Source organism: Ictidomys tridecemlineatus, chromosome X (genome assembly GCF_052094955.1).
Source record: "Ictidomys tridecemlineatus isolate mIctTri1 chromosome X, mIctTri1.hap1, whole genome shotgun sequence".
Classification (NCBI taxonomy): Eukaryota; Metazoa; Chordata; class Mammalia; order Rodentia; family Sciuridae; genus Ictidomys; species Ictidomys tridecemlineatus.
In genome coordinates, this window is record NC_135493.1 from 113,554,859 (window position 1) to 113,573,346 (window position 18,488).

Below are 18,488 nucleotides of genomic sequence, written 5' to 3' on the forward strand. Positions count from 1 at the left end.
AAGGGGAAATATAGGTTATTTCTGACTAGTGAATATTTAATCTAGTCTACACTACCTAGTATTCTCAGTCTCAATTTCTTAACACTCAGAAGAGAAAAATGGCACATTCCAGATTTTCTCTAACTTTCTTCTTCTTAACTTGTGATCTGGTATTAAACACATTATTTTACTTACAGGTCATTAATAAATGGCCTTTTAAAATGAAAAGGAGTTGTTCATCTCTTAATCCTTATCATCATGAATTTTTTTGCGGAAAACAGTGCTGAGGATTGAACCAGGGTACTTTACCACTGGGCTATATCTTAAGCTTTATTTGTTTGTTTGTTTGTTTGTTTATTTATTACATTTGAGACATGGTCTCACTACGTTGCTGAGGCTGGCCTTGGGCTGGCCTTGCACTTGAGAATTCTCTTACCTCAGCCTCCCAAGTCCCTGTGCCCAGCTCTCCTAGCTTTTAAAAGGTCTGCTTGCCTCTCTTTTTAAAGTCTCGCCAATTTATTTTTTTTAATATTTATTTTTTAGGTTTTTTTTTTTAGGTGAACACAATATCTTTATTTTGTTTCAATGTGGTGCTGAGAATCAAACCCAGTGCCTCACACATGCTATGCAAGCATGCTACCACTTGAGCCACATCCCCAGCCCCTAGTCTCACCATTTAAATAAGCCTCTTAATTTCTGCTCTGCACTACCTCTTGAAAGGTTTGTGTCATTTCACAGCTTCATGTTACACTCAAGGCTGCTATTTCTGGAGGCAGACCAAAGCATCGTTCACTTGATTTTTTTTTTAAGGGAATTTTTTTTAATATTGTTTAGTTGTCCATAGACCTTTACTTTTTATTTATTTATATGTGGTGCTGAAACTCCAAACCGGTGCTTCACACATGCTAAACAAGTGCTCTACCACTGAGCCACAGACATACCCCCTAGTTCCTAGCCACTTGATCTTGATCTTGTTATATAGCCCCTCTGTTACTTGGTTACTTCATCTGTGAAACAGGCATAAGGGTAGGACTGTTGTGGGATCGAAACATCTAGTAGAGTGTCTAGCATACGGTAGTACTTAATGTGGTATTTATTAGTATTAGTATTTTTTATTCTGTTGCCATTTTTATTGTTTATTATTAAAGCTAAACTCATTATGTCTCCCCCCCAAACTTAGACTTTATAAGTTTTCTAGGCAGACAAATAATACCACTGCCTTTCCAGATTAGTACATTCAAATCATTGGAATCACCTTGGATACCTCTGAAGTGACCAAGTCCCTGTTACTCTGCAACAGTTGTCTACTGTATCCTTTATTTTTGGTTCTCTAATTTAAGTCAGTGCTATAATTTATTGCACACTTACAAGATATACCTTAATACTGGATTATTCACAGTTTCATATAATTAGCTATCTCAAGAGCATATGCCATCTACACTTCAAAACCAGCAAACGAAATCGTATGGCCATAGGAAAGGAGTCACATGAAACACTTCCCTATCCTAGGCTGAATGAACATTGCCCTCCAACCTCTCTCTATACAAATTCTCTTTGCTCACGGTCTAATTGACCCTCCCCTATTCTTTTCTCTCCCCACTCCCTTTTTCAATTATTTCAAAATTTTCTTGTAGCAGTTTTGGGATGAAACCCAGGGCCCGATACATGCTAAGCAAGTGATCTACCACTGAGTTGCATCCCCACCCCTAAATCTTCAAATTTCCACCTCACTCAATTCTCACTTCCTTATTGTGGGCATGACCTTTTGGGGCATCTACTCAAAAGGCATCCTACAAAACATGCCTCCCCTCTCATAAGCACTTCAAAAAACTCATGCCAATAAAAAGAAAATCAACAATGTGTCTCTGCAGAGTAAAGATCCAAACCAGAATACCTTCCCAATGTGAGTGGTCATAAGGAGTCACAAATAGATGTTGAGTCATTGCTGTTTTCATATATATGCTAATGTGTGTACATAACAATAAATAAAGCTGTCAAAAAAAGTACAGACTGTATTTTTTTCTTTTTTAATTGGACAGCATTTATTTCAGTAAATTAAGAAGTATGGTCTTTGGCCTAGAATAGTCCAACATCATATTGTGTTCACAAAAGACAAGACATACACTTTATAAATTTGACCTCTAAACTCTTACAACAGTACACAGATTAAAATAGTGATTTTTTCATACCTCTTCAAATACGCAATATGCTGACTTATTATATACACCCACAGCTAACCTTCTAAAAAAAGATATCCAATCTATGCTTAAAGTAATCAAAGACAGCCATGTATGAATAACCACACAGACCTGATTTCCACATTTTTACAAGCATTTCACTAAAATGTTAAAGGTATGCAAAAATATATTGGCATGATTATTGTATATATAACAGGTACAATAGGGAAAATAACATATTTTAACTATAATATGAATTTTATAACAATCTATTCTGTAATCCTACAGTATAAACCTTACCAGAACCATCAAATTCTTTATTTTTGAATAATGGGGGTATGGATTTGAAGGTCTGATTTTAGCTGAGAAAAGGATATACTATAACAAGTCTAATGACTAAACAGCTGCAGATTCTAAAAAGAATTTTATATTATTCTGAGTTAGGAACTAAATTATGCTTTAAATTTTCCATTCAGTGATATCGTTTTTAGATGCATAAAAGGAAAAAGCAATAATACTTAGAAAGCTGGTCTGTGAGTTCCTCATTTAGTGAAGGGCAGCAAAAAGAAAATTATTAGATGCAATTTCATTTATAGCAACTTTACAGGTGTTTTTTTTAGTTGTAGATGGACACAATACCTTTATTAATTTTTTTATGTGGTATGGAGAATCAAGCCCAGTGCTTCACATGTGCAAGGTACATGCTGTATCACTGAGCCACAACCCCAGCCTCCCCGGGAGGTTGTTTTTTAAACAACTCTACTCTTCTGTTTCTTCAGACAGGCTATTAGCCATATCCATATAAAGGGGAGGGGGCCTATGGTTTGTTCATTTTTGTACCTCCTATAGCCCTAGTAATCAGAGTTCACATTCAAGAGTTGGTTTCCCAAAGGCTGAGGATATAACAACCCAGCTGATACAGCACTTGCCTAGCATGTGTGAGGCCTTGGATTCAATCATCACCACCACCACCACCCACCCACCCACCCACACACCCAAAAAAATAAACAAAACCCAGAGTTGATTTCCCAAGAGCAGAGATGTCCATTCTCATCCACATTCCTTTGGAGCCATCTTGCCAGCATTAACAGTGTGCATCATGAGAAGCAAGTACATGTGATAACCGTATGTTAACAAATAAATGAAAACAATATACTTAACTAATAAATTTTATTTTTACATGAAAGATAGAAGAAGAGTTTAGATAAAGGCAAAAGGAAGTATCTATATATAGGACAAAGTATAACAAAGACTAAGAGAAAAAAATTAGGCTATATGCATTATATACACTGATTATATGTATATGTATGTGTGTGTGCATGTATATATTAGATATGCATATATGTCAGAAATCCCTAGGGTTTTTTTTTAAATATTTTTTAGTTGGAGATGGACACAATATCTTTCTTTTATTTATTTATTTTTATGTTGTGCTGAGGATCGAACCCAGGGCCTCACACTTCTAGGCTCTACCACTGAGCCACAACCCCAGCCCCAGAAATCCTTAGGTTTAATCCCCAGATTAAGAATGGAAGTTTCATTTGCCATGCTATACAGAGCTATAGTGTAAAAAGAAGTATTACGTTCATGAGTCAAAAGTTGACTTGGAAACTAACAGCCTAAGTAACATACCCACAGGAATCCTACATATTTTTTATAAGCTTCAGAAGTTTATTGTAACTGAAGGCAACTTATCAAAACAATAGTATTTCATTAGAGAGTTTTCCATTTGTTTAATCTCAAACTGCAGTAATACTTAACAAGGTACACAAGGTACTACATTTATTTTGATTACATTTATAATTTTAAATTCTTAATCATCTTTAATCAGGAACCAATAAAATTCAGACAATTTCTGATCTCTTTGCCAGAAAAAACACCCAATTACAATAGAAGTCAATGCATTGATCAAAAACACTAAAATAGATTAAATGTCATGAATCCTTAAACCCAAAAGGTAACTTGAATTCTGTACAAAAGAAAAAGCAAATATAGAAATATAACATTTTTATTTACACACATATATTATAAATTACTTGGAGTTCAAATGTTTTAAGTTAAATTGTTAAATTCATCTCAGACACGAATTATATCATTATTAAAATCAAATTATATCCAAAATAACATGAGGTCAAAAATTAATACTTAGACTAGATACATCATAATAGAAAACCATTTAACCTAATTGTTACAGTTTTAACACTGGCCATCTTAGTTTCTCAATAAAACACTCACTTAGTAACAGTTACGTAAACTTCAAATAACTTTCCTGAACAATTTGTGATTATTATCACAGTCAAGTAATCTATAAGAGAGGCTGGGATTGTGGCTCAGTGGTAAAGCGCTCACCTAGCACATGTGAGGCCCTGGGTTTGATCCTCGGCACCACATAAAAATAAAATAAAGCTTATTGTGTACACTTACAACTAAAACAAATATTAAAAAAAAATCTATAAGATTATCACAAGGCTGCTCAAGGGTCCTCAGCTAGCAGCAACCAGTAATTATAATCATATACTATCATCACAAGCGCCAGCTCATAACCAAATATATATCTACTACCCTTAAAAATTTGGATTCAAATCTATCAAGTAATGTAAGTTACTGAGTCTGCATGAAAAATAGTAAATAAAACACCTCCTTGCTCTTTAAGTACTTGAATGTGAATTAAATCTGGTGCTACCTGTTTTTTCTGCCTATTCTCCAGCTTCTTTTTTCTTCCCATTAAGCAGTTTTTCACCTACATATCAGTTGGCTCAAAAAATAGCATGGGATTACAAAAAGCTAATTATTACTTACGTATGAGGATCAAGCTTATCCAAAAGTCATCTCTTTTTCTGGTTCACATATCAATTCTACTTCATTAAGCGTCATCATCATATGCAGACAGTTTTAATTATATGCCCATGTATACAGAGTACTGAGTTACTTTCAAACACTTTAAGCATGTACAAATATTTTACTTATAAAACTATGTACTTGCCTTGTGTCTGCATTTAAGTACAACTCCATAGGCTCCTATAATAAAAACAGAAGTAAACAATCAGGGGCATGTATACAAACTAAAGCTCTTTAAGAAATTAAACTCTACTATATTTATATTGCTGATCAGGATATAACAATAACTAAAATCACAATATTATAGACTAAAAATATAATAATGAACTACATATAGATAGAGCATGATACCTTAGTATATTTTATTTTAAATAAAACTCTCAAATGTTTCTCTTCTTATAGAAAACTTTATTTAAGATATTTTAAAATTTAAGCTTAAACATTTTCAGAGATAAGATTGGATCATAGAACTCATGTGAGTAAATAAAAATTAACTTCGAAGGTTCTAGGGAACTTAAAACCTAGAAGCTAATAACTTCCAAGAGTAAGTTCAAGCACAGAGCCTACCCAAACATACTACCTGTCCTAGGAGTCACTGAAACCCTCTTCTATGTTACTGGAATCTCTTCAGACTGGCAAAATAGTACAGGTCAGGGCTGGGGTGCTTGCATGCATAAGCCCTGGGTTCCATCCCCAACACTACACACACACACTACACACAAAAATACTATAGATCTCAGCATTCCAACTAATGACTAGTGGGAGTTGCTACCTTTTTGCCATGAAGTGTCAGCTTAAGGGCATAGGCCACTCCCACTCCCACTTTCTTTCAAGTATTTTGATGAGGTTTTTTGGTTTTTGTTTTAAGTTGTAGATGGACACTTTATTTTATTTGTTTATTTTTATGTGGTGCTGAGGATTGAACCCGGTGCCTCACACATGCTAGGCAAGTGCTCTACCACTGAGCTATAGCCCAGCCCTTGATAAGGTTTATTTTTGACCTTTCAGTGACTAAACCCATTATCTAGGCAATAAACTTAATTTCTTAAAGGCAGAACAGAGAAAATATTGTGCCAACAAGGTACTCAGGAAACTGACATTAAAGTTAAAATGTGAAAGATCCAATAAAGAATCAAAATGTAGCCAGGTGCAGTGGCCCACACCTATAACAGTGGCCTATGAGCAACTCCAAAAGCAGAGGCAAGAAGATTCCAAGTTTAGGCCAGCCTTGGCAATTTAGCAAGGCCCTCAGCAACTTAGCAAGACCCTGTCTAAAAATAAAAAATTTTAAAAGGGCTGGAGATGTGACAATGTGGTTAAGTGCCCCTGGGTTTGATTTCCCAGTACAAAAAAAAAAAAAAAATCAAGTGTAACAGAGCTTCGAAGAAACATCAAAAACATTGGCATTAGCAAACAGGCAAAACCTGTATGCAACTATGAGAAGGGAACTTCCAACAGAGGCTAGGGGACCTAAAACCTCCCTCATTTTGATGGAGATGGAGGAAACTTATTATCAGAATTAAGAAACCAGCCAGGAGAAACAAATTAACTCCATATCACCTGACATCATCCAATCTTCACCATCAGCCCATGCCAGGTATTCTTGTGAGGTGGAAATGTGCTCTCTAGGCTACAAAGATGTAGAGTTTTTTTGACAGAGTTTTATAAACTTCAAATATAGGTATTACTTAGAGGGAAAAAAAACTTAAGTAATTTACGAAGAAAAAATATGTATAGCAACTAAGGTTCTGATTATAACAAGTTAATATTCTAACTGAAACAACAGTCTCACAATTTTGGTTAATCTGAACCAATACCTGGGAAGATTATTACCTATGGGTGTATTGAGAAAAACAAGGTTATGATCCAGAACAACTTAGGCCCAGAATGTAGAACATTCCAATCTTGTTATATCCTATGTGCTGACCTTCTCCAGTCAGAAGCCCCATTGCCTAAATCTATAATTGTAATACTTTGAAAAATAAAATTTTAAAAGATAGCTGTCAAAAAACAGATGAGATTGAAAATGAATTTTATTTATATGATTAATACCAACATGGGGCTGGGGTTGTGGCTCAGTATTAGAGCGCTTGCCTAGCATGAGTGAGGCACTGGGTTCAAGTCTCAGCACCACATAAAATAAATAAAGGTCCATTGACAATTAAAAATATTTTTTAAAAAATGATTAATACCAACAAAGGAATGAAAAAGAAGTTAGTGAAGGAAGAAGAACCCATTTTTTTTTTATGTTTTCAACTTCAGACCTTGAAACAAGTATCTAATGACTAGACGCTAATTTGTTTCTGTTTATTTGAAAAAGATTTACCAACTTGATATTAAAATCTTGAACAGCTTTGCTTTTCACATAAATTTTTAAAACTTCTTTTGAAATTCAGTTTCTTTGAAAACACCTAAAATATGAAATTTCTATAACATTTGCTTTAAAGATAAAAATGCTAAGAAACTATAATTATAATCACTTATCTTCTTAGAGCAAAATCATTTATCAAAATTTCCATAAAGTTACCTCTAAGAGCAAGAATTACCAAGCAGGAAAAATTTGGGAAGAAATGATGATTTTTCTAGGAGTCAATTTATGAAAAATGAATTATCAAGCTTCATCAAATCAGTAATATCATTGGTTAAAAGCATTATTTTATATACTACTAGAAAAGAAAAGGTATTTCTAATTAAACCATGTGTACTACTGATTATAGAACACATCCTGATTTTAGAGATATTAAAATATGACCAAACACTGCCTGAAAATTTATAAAATGTGGTTTGTCATTCTCAAAGAAATAGAAGTTATTTGTTTATTTACTATGTATTGAAGTCCAACATTTATAAAATATTTTAAGTTATTCAAAATAACTTAGTTGATATAAAAATGAAATGTAACTATAAATATATACATATACACACAAAGGAAACTAATTGCTAACGAAATGAATGAAATGAAAGTAGTCTTAAATTCTTGATTTATTTAAACTTTAAAATGTTTTAAAATGGTATTGACTTTCTTTCTTTTTTTTTTTTTCTTTTTCATCTTTCATTCTTTGGTCCCAGGGATTAAACCCAGGGGCATTCAACCACTGAGCCACATACCCAGCCCTTTTTATTTTTTATTGCCCTTTTTATTTTTTATTGCCCTTTTTATTTTTTATTTTGAGACAGGATCTCGCTAACTTGCTTGGGGTCTCACTAAGTTGCTGAGGCTGGCTTTGAACCAGCAATCTGCCTGCCTCTACATGCTGAGATGCTGGAATTACAGGCATGGGCCACCATGCCCATTGTCATTAACTTTCAATTGAAGAGTAAGACTCAAATTGTTTAAATGTTAATTGTATTTTTAATATTTTACTCTTAGATTTATATCTGAATTGAGAGAGGTTAAATTAATAGGATCTGAATATGTAAAATTTTTGATGGTAGGCATAATTGTACATTAATCAAAAACTCAAGGAATGCAAAAACTAAAAATCAAGGAATACAAAAATTTCAACTTACCTTCACCTACAACCCCAAGGATCTCAAATTTATTCATCACATTACCAATGTTAGGAATCTTCATGAAGACAAACTCCTCTTTTGATGTAAGCCACAGAACATGGCACCAAAAAAAATTTTTTTTCTAAGAAATTTATGCAGTAAATGGAGGAAACAATATCCAAAGGAAAAAATTCTCAACAGTTGACAGGAATTTTCACATATTTGTTGTAATAATGAAGCATTAAATGAGTTCCTGAAAGAACAAACACAAAGGAAAATCATCAGTTTTATGTTGCAGTACTCTGTCACCTTTATGTACAGTGTTTTTTTAAAAAAAATGTGTTAATGTTTCATAATGCTAAACAAAGAAGAAACAATAAAAAGAGGGAAGAACCCAAAATGGAATGAACCTCAAGATATGTGAATGAGTAACACAACCACAGTAACACAGAGACAAGGGAGAAAGAATTAACCCCAGGTAAATTTTGAAAATAGTACCTACTGTCCTCAAACTGAAACACAAAGAAAACCGCACAATTTTGTATTCCACCACTTAAATATCTGTTTTTATTACACAGTGAGATGAAACTTCTTTATCAGTATCCTAGGATTGAGTAAATGAGTAAATACATTGTAGATAATGAGATCTTTGTTTCTTACTCTCATGTAAGGGAGCTATGAATATGAAAAGGGAAAGGCTTGGAGTTGAAGTTAATGATATTAAGCTACTTTGGATTTTTTTCCCTTGCTTTCTTAAGCTCAATTTTTAATATCTAGAGCTGTAGGAGAATGCTCCAGCAGACTGCCTTCAGTCATCATCTGCAACATAGGCTCTTCCTGGAGGCTTCAGACCTTTAGACTCAAACTGAAACATCCACTCTCATGGGCCATAAACCTGCTGGCCCAGTTTCAGACTTGGACTTGTCAAGCTCCATATAACCGGGTATAAGCCAAATAATGATAATAAAGTAATCCCCCACACACATTCTGGAAAGAGATATATTCTTATATATACATATAAATGAATGTATATGTATATATTCATACACTCATATTCAAGTTATGGACCCATATAAGAAAGAATATATTCTATGTATTCTATTTCTCTGGAAAACCCTGCGGCAGTCTGGCTGGGCACAATTCAGGAGCCACTTGTCAAAAGAAACGAACTTTATTTTTAGAACCACACACGCAAAACAAAACAGCTCCTCAGGAAAAACCTTCAGAGCCCAACTGCCACCACAGGCTTCCCACAAGCCTCTCAACCTCCCCCACTCCTCCTGCTCTTGAGACCATTGGCTGGGTCATGTGGGCAGAACCAAAAAAAGTCCCCCAATGAGCAGCTCCGTGGTCTGAAAGGGCGGGGAAACAGCCCAATGAGCATCACCACAGAAGAGCCAATCAGTTGGCAGCTAGAAGTTTGCTGGGGCTGCTATGAGCCAATCATCAGCTGGCAGCTGTAAGTATGCTGGCAGCTGGAAGTTTGCTGGGACCCCTTCGGCTGTGGCTCTCAACAAAACCCTAATACAATCAATAACTTTTTTTCACTAACAAAAAAAAAAAAAGAAAGAAAGAAAGAAAAATATCTAGAGCTGTAACTGTAAATGCTTATATACTCATAAACATATATATTCCTTAGCTGTCCCCTGAGAGGTTCTAGAAACAATGACACCCCCAATAACCACAAGCACAGCCAGTGCTCCAATAAAAGGTCCCACAGTTCCTTGGAGAAATAAATGGCTGATTCCAAGGTAAGAGCAAGAAAAGTACAATATGATCCTAAGATATATTTTTGTGGTGCCAGAAAGTAAGGAAATGCTCAAAGAATGATGATTGCATATCAAATGGACACAGGAATCTGATTAAAATGACTCCCACTGGACAAATGGCTAATATTTTTTAAAAGTATTATTTTTTAGTTGTAGTTAGACACAATACCTTTATTATAGTTTTACTTATTTTTATGTGGTGCTGAGGATTGAACCCAGGGCCTCACACATGCTAAGTGAGTGCTCTACCTCTGAGCCACAACCTCAGCCCAAATGAGTAATATTTGAGCAGCAAAATAAAGATATTTACAGATTATAATCCAGAGAATTAAATAAAAATGCATAAATCCTTAGTGACATAAATAAATGGGGAAGGAAGGAAAGTTCTTTTGTGGAGTATAATCCCAAATAATAAAAAGTAGTGATAGAATTAGAAAAATCACCATTTGGCAATCACTCTTGTAATAATTATTTCAGGCAACTAGCACCAATATGCACTAAAACTCGTAGTTGAAAGTTTACCAGAAAACAGGGTATTATCTAGTCTCAAAGCATCTCCCCACAAGATGCCTATTAATTACAAAGGAAAAAATAGTAATTTCATAGTGAAGAATCCTGCCAGACCCAACCTTAAGGAATCAAAGTTATTATCAACAATAAAGGAACAAACAAACATTATATGCCTCCTGATAGGATGCATCACACCACCAGTTCTGTGGCATTTCTATGAGAAATGTAAAATCACAAGATACAACAGACAAGCCTAAGCCAAGAAACATTCTATTAAATAACTATCCAGTATTGTTTAAAAACATTTTCTATCTGTTCTATATCAAAGATTAAAATACACGATAAATAAATACAATGCATGATCCTGGATTAGATTCTAGACAAGAAAAAAACAATTATTTTTGTTATAAAAGCCAACTGACAAAATCTAAATGTCTATACATTAGATTACAATATTGTATCAAAGATAATTTTCTGTGGCTGTAGAAAATAATGGTCTTGTTCTTAAGAAATAGCACCAAAGCTTTTAGAAGAAAAATGGAGCGTCATATTTGCAACTTAAACCATTCATTTAAAAAAATACGTAAGTGTGAATGGGATAAAAGAGAATGAGAGAAAAAATAATCAGTATAATAATAAAAGAGCAAATACAATAAAATGTTAACATTTGGAGAATGTGTGCTGAAGCTATAAGAAACGAAATTCTTTGTGCTATTCTTGCAATTTCTCTAAATATGAAATATTTTCATAAATAAATTCAATTCTAAAACTTATTCGTGTGTGTGGGGGGGGGGGGCTGGGGATTAAACCCAGGGCCTTGTGCATGCGAGGCAAGCACTCTACCAACTAAGCTATATCCCCAGCCTCCTATCCTATTTTTATAAAAAATAACAGTGGTACCAACACAAAACATTGGTTTAAAAGGCAGAAATAGGGCTGGGTTTGTGGCTCAGTGGTAGAGTGCTTGCCTAGCATGTGCAAGGCACTGGTTTGATTCTCAGCACCACATATAAATAAATATATAAAATAAAGATCCATTGACGGCTATAAATAAATAAATAAATGGAGGGCTGGAATAAATCTAAGCAAATAAATCATCTTTGCTACCTATGAAATTTGAAACTTTTTAGAATTAAGAGTACCTCATGTGGTGTGGATAAGCATTGACAAGAAGTATCCTTTCATACAGGTATGGTGGGCATGTGAACTGGGACAAGCTTTCAAAAGAACAATATGGGGCTGGGATTGTGGCTCAGTGGTAGAATGCTTGCCTAGAGTGTGTGGGACACTGGGTTTGATCTTCAGCACCATGTAAAAATGAATGAATGAATGAATGAATGAATGAATGAATAGGTTGTGTCCATCTACAACTAAGAAAATATAAAAAAGAAAAATATGGGGCTAGGGTTGTAGCTCAATGGTAGAGTGCTTGCCTAGTATGTGTGAAGCACTGGGTTCAAATCTCAGCATCTTATATTAAAAAAAGAAAGATCCATTGACAATTAAAATATATTTTTTTTTAAAAAAAATATGTCCATGATTCAATGATTTTAAAATGTTCATATCCTGAAAAATATATCTGACCAAAACCTGCAATAAATACTCTTAAATGTAAAATATTAGTCTCTTTAACTATTAAAAACATGACAAGGACTTCTATTAATATATAATAAATTTGTTATTAAATATTTTGGTGAGTCTAACCATCTCAGTAAAGTAAGAAAAAAATAAATAAGTAAAATACAAGGAATTGTAAAAAGGGATACAGAGCAGAATTTGCTGATATTATTGTCTACATGGAAAGTACAAAGGAATTTATAAATAAATTATTAAAATTATAAATTTCTAGCAAGGTAGCTGAAACATAAGCTTAATAAATATCAATTTCGGGCTGGGGATGTGGCTCAAGTGGTAGCACACTCGCCTGGAATGCGTGCGGCCCGGGTTCGATCCTCAGCACCACATACAAAGATGTTGTGTCTGCCGATAACTGAAAAATAAATATTTTTTAAAAAAAGTCTTCACCTTTAAAAAATAAATAAATAAGTTTAATGCAGTTGTATTTAAAAAAATAAAATAAAAATAAATAAATATCAATTTGGAAATATATCAGTAAAAAGATAAAATGTAGTTTTTAAAATCACACAATAACAACGAAAAAGACATTTAAGATTTAATAAGGTAAAGATATTCAAGACATATATTCACATATATATAGCTTTATTCAAAGGCATTGAAGAAAATCTAAATAAATCAAATTATCTAAATTTTAAGGCTAGGATGATTCAATACTAAAGTTCTTAATTCTTTCCACAGTGATCCATACAGTCAATGAAATTCTAATCAAAACCCCAATAGGTTTTTCTTAGAAGTAAAACAAGCTGATTAAAAAACATACAGAAAAGCAGAGTATACACAACACCTTTTTCCTATAAGGAGAAAAAGAGTAAGAAGAAGAAAAAGAAAAGGAAGGTGGCTTGATTTTGACAGTAGGATCTGGAAGGATGAGGCCCTTATATATTCTGTGGAATATATTGAGGGTTATAACAGAGCTATGAAAATTAAGACAGGTGGTTTGGACACCAAGGCTGACAAATTAGCCAGTTGAACAAATGTGTGAGCCCAGAATAAACCATACTTTAATATCCCTATACAGCTTCTTACAATCTTGAACAGAAGTCACAGTAACTTTCTATGATAAGTGGGATCGTGTTATTTCTCACTCAAAACCTTCTAAAGGCCTCCTATATTATTAAAAGTGAAAGTCAAAGTCCACCTAAGCCATAGGCCTTGCTCTCCCTTTCCCTATAATTTCCTACTAGTCTCTCCCTTGGCTCCCTTCACCCCAACCACGCTGATCTCCTTTCCCACACTTATTTCAGAAAATGTACCTTTATTCTGTGGAATCACAAATTTTTTAAAAAGATTACTGTGACATTTAGAGAAAATAATCTTACAATTTGAGAAGAAGCCAAGTATTTATTCTATTCATTCATTAAACAAATAATTCCTGACTGACTCCCACGTTTCAGGAAATAAGAGAAATAGGTATGACAGTGGTGAACAACACAGGCAAGATCCTTGCCCTCATGGAACTTAACATTTTACTGGGTGAGGAAAAAAATATACAAGATTATTAGCAGATATTGATGCATATTATAAAGAAAGGGAAAGACTGATTACATGGGGTGGGGAGCATCTTCTCTAAAAAGGTGACCTTTGAAATCACAATGACAAGAAGGAGCCCGCCATATGAAGATCCATATCAGAGGCTGGGGTTGGAGCTTAGTGGTAGAGCACTAGAGCAATTGCCTAGCACGTGTAAGGTATTATGCCCTTCTACAACTAAAAAAAAAGAAAAGAAAAAAAAAAGATGCATATCAGTCATATCCCAGGTTAAAAATGCTCAGGGTGCTTCTGAGGAATCATTCTTTCATTTTCTATGGCTGGCTTAAAAGAACACTCCTAAAACATTTAAATATTCTATTCTCTGCCAATAAGTGTATGACTCATTTCAAAAGAAATGAGATAAAAATTAAATCATTCCCACTAAGACCCAGCACCCAAAAGTTCTGTGTATAAGTGTACATAAAGAACATGTGGTTCATCTAGTCTCTGTGGCAATCAAAACAGAGTAAAAGAAACTGGAAATCAAAATTTTGAATATGTGAGTGAATACATAACACAGGTGTTAAGAACGGTCTTTTAAGTACCAGTATTCATTTTATGCCAAATTGGATTTAGCTGCAATTTTTATATGAATAACACTGATTAATCTTTAAAAGAAAAAAAAGAACAGTATAAAAACTTAGACACTTTAGCTTCTGCTAATAGCAAATTATGTAACTTGGATAAAATGTCCCTTTGAGAACAAATACAAATGCTGGAGAAAACACTTAAAAGCTCCAAACACAAGATTGTGAAGATTTACCTGGCTAAATCAAGGCAAAAGAATAGAAGTCAGAAGGGGTAATCCAAATCACCCCAAACTGTTTTGTCCCTTTTGATATTTGAAGATCCAGAAAGAGAGAGAGAGAGAGAGAGAGAGAGAGAGAGAGAGAGAGAGAGAGAGAGAGAGAGAGAACTGCTCTTGAAAACCTTACAGATCTAGGAGCACAAATATCAGAGTCAAGAGTGCTTCAGAAGGAGAAAGTGTGATAAACCACCACACATTTGAAGCCAAAACCCCAAAGAGCTACACTCCCAGAACAGGGGAAAAGAGCAAAATCAGCCCTTGGACAGACTCCAGTTGTACCTTTTAAGTCGTCTGGTTGATTTCTATAAAACCTTTAAATATACCTTGGATTAAGGTGGTTCCACATTCAGACTGAAAGAGCCACTGATGGTCAGGGTGAAGCAAAGTGGAGGCAATTCTATGAAGGAAGATGACATCAATCTAAGCCTCATAATATTGCTATAGATAATTTCATTTACAGTATGCAGTACATAGTCAAAGATGGCCAGATACACAAGGTGAGATAAGACCTAATAGAAAACACTGAAACAGGAAGGAAATAACTTAAAGACTTGTAATATTAGAATGATCAAGAAGGGACTCCATAAAACTAACAGGGTTGAAATAATAAAAATCAAGGGTTGAGTATTTTAACAGAACTGAGAAGTTAAAAAGTGAAAGACAAAATTGGAAAAAATAAATTAGAATACTAGAAGAATACAAAAATAATTCAACGGAAGAGAAAAGTATAAGCATACAGAAAATTTTGAACATATTTTTTAAAACTTCACCAAATGTGGGCTGGGGCTATAGCTCAGTGGCAGAGCACTTCCCTAGCACGTGTGAGGCACTGGGTTCGATCCTCAGCACCACATAAAAATAAATAAAATAAAGGCATGCTGTCCATCTACAACTACAAAAAAATTTTGAAAATTAAAAAAAAAACTTTACCAAATGAACCATGAACGATAGCAAAGAACTACAGAATACCTTTTTCTCCCCCAAGCACATACATAATGTTTTTAAAAAACTGATCACATACTAGGCCATAATACAATTCAAAACAAATTACAAGGACTGATGTCAGAGGATATTCTCTCAACACATCTAAAATTCATAAGAAATCAATCATAAAAGAAATAAATAGAAAATACTCATACACTTGGAAATAAAAGCATCCCCAACGTAATCCATTAGTGAGTCAAAAAAGAAATCATAATAGAAATTTTAAAATAACAAAATGTTAAAGCATTGCTTAGGGAAGAAATTGAGAATCTTATGTGCATATACCAGAAAACATAAAAAAACTGAAAATAAATGAACTATGCATCAATCTTAAGAGGTTAAAAAGAATCACAAAGTAAACCCAATGAGAAACATAATATATATATATATATATATATATATATATATATATATATTTAGAGCAGAAGTTCATGAAATAGAAAACAAACAATAAAGAGATCAAAAAAGCAGAGTTGGATCTTGAAAATCAACATTGAAACTCATCAAGGAAAAAAGGGAGGAGAAAAGCCTACCTGACAGGGTGATATCAGCCTTATTAGTTATCCTGAGCAGGAAACCCAGCTACACCAGGCCATGCTTCTGACCCACAGAACTGTGAGCCAATATATGGCTGACGTTTTAAGTGGCTAAGCTTTTAATAACTTGTTACACAACAGAAAACTAATACAACAACACTGTTTCACTTATATACAGTTTTAAGATAGAAGAAACTTAACTACAAGCATAAGTAGGCATATTTAAGAGGGAAATCAATAAAAAAGTGATGAAGGAAGTGTTTGTGGTAAAAACAGAATATTAATTATCTCTAGGGGGCGGTTAAGATTGAGAGGAAGGCTGGGGCTCACTGGTAGAGCACTTGCTTAGCATGTGTGAGGCACTGGGTTTAGCACTGCATGTGGTTCAGCACCGCATATAAATAAATGAATAAAATAAAAGGTCCATCAACAACTAAAAAAATATATTAAAAAAAGACTGAGAAGAAATATATAGAAGGTTTTTCTGAGACACTGATTCTATTTCTTGATTTCTAGTTTAATAAATATTCACTTATAATTAGTCATTAGTGTGTATGTTTATGTTTAATGAATTTCTACCACAATAAAACAAGTTTTCAAGAAATCACAATAATTCTGATTAATAATATCATATAATTTCTTAGTTTTATCAAAGATAAAGCATTGCAACATTGTGTTTAAAAAAAGTTTAATTGGACTCATTCTGAGACTAAGATCCCACATAATGTACTATGTCTAGTGATGGTTATTACGACAACAAAACCAAAAACTCCCAGTGACAGATAACCTGAACAGTGACTACTATCCTAAAACCACACTAGATGAGGAGCTGGTGAGGGAACTGGGTTTGGCCTAAATGAGAGATGACTGACATCCAAATGTCTGTTTGAAATGTTTGTGAAAAAGAGGGATTAAAACAGGTGATTGATTTCAGGAGGCAGAACCAAGATCAGTGGTACAAGTGAAAATGACACAGATTATAGCTCAGTAGTGAATGGACAATGATGATGATGATGAGCCAGGGACAGTTATTCGCTTATGCTGACATTTGTCCTTATTTGTCAGATGTCTACAATGGGCCAGCAGTGAACAATACAGGCCTAACTCCTACTGAGAGCTAACAATAAACAAATATGGTAATTTGGGGCAGTCACAAGTATTATAAAGAAAATAAAAGTAAGTCTTATGAAATAGAGTTATGGAAGTCGGGTAGGGGCAGATCCTTTTTAGATAGGTGGTCTGGGAATGGCCTGAAGAGGCAGTATTTCAGAGAAATCAATTTCATGTTTAAAAAAAAAAAAAGCAAGCCACCTGCACAGGGCTTTGAGAAAAGTAATAAAGGCAGTACAAAGAGTCTTAAGCTCATGACTTGAGAGAATAGAGAAGGTATACATATCTGGAGCAGACAAGGGAGGAAACCAGCAGGAGGCAGGAAGGGGTGGCTGTAAACAGTGTGTCCCTGACAGAAAAGAGTCTTGTACAGAACTAGATGTCCTCTAGGTACCTTCCAAAGTGAAGATTTTGGATTACTAACATTAACTTTGTAAGCAAATAACTGAATCCATTTTAAAGTGGATTTGTCTCTCACTAAGAAATACACCTTAAGCAATTATACAAGATTAAGCAATCTTGTCTTTGCGTTAGCAAGTAAGCCTGCCTGTACCTACAAGAACTGACAGAAAGGTAAGGCTTATAATTTATTTTATAAATTATTAGTATTGAATTTAAGAGCTGCCTGGGCCTTGAAAGTTTCCTTTGTTGCTGAAATTATAATCTTCTTCTGAACGGGTCTTTTCTTCTTCCCAAAGAGAGTACAAAATCAGTTGAATCATGATTTTTGTTTTTGTTCCTGGCATTGTTTTCACACATACAAATGAGAGAACCATTTTGTCGCTGAAAATTGCACAGGAATAAATTTGGTACATGACTAAATTTCTGTTATAATAAGAGAGTTCAAATGGTTTGAAAGCATCTTTAAACTCAGGACCCATGTAAGGAAGGAAACCATTTCTACAGAAAGCACAGCCTTGTGAAAAACATCCTAATTAATCACACTCTTGCAAAGACTTCTCCACATTGAATACAATCAAGGATACAAGGCAGCACTACTATTACCTTTTCTTCCCAGATGAGACCATTAATACTCTTCATTTTGCTTAATTTTCCCAATAGTGGACAGCAATTTATCAATCCATCCTCTATAATTCAGCCCTTATTATTAAATCAA

General features: G+C 34.1%; 1 protein-coding gene across 2 annotated transcripts in view; it reads right to left on the reverse strand.

Annotated features, from left to right (window-relative positions):
* The window catches only part of Cdkl5 (cyclin dependent kinase like 5), a 170,350-nt gene that overhangs the window by 101,839 nt on the left and 50,023 nt on the right, over positions 1-18,488 (reverse strand). For both annotated transcript variants that reach the window (XM_005341136.4, XM_021720732.3), the window contains exons 2-3: positions 8,505-8,739; positions 5,140-5,174 (exon numbers count right to left, since the gene is read on the reverse strand). In XM_005341136.4, coding sequence (XP_005341193.1) covers positions 5,140-5,174; positions 8,505-8,568 — 99 coding nt within the window. In that variant the 5' untranslated portion in view covers positions 8,569-8,739. The remainder of the gene's footprint in view (positions 1-5,139; positions 5,175-8,504; positions 8,740-18,488) is intronic.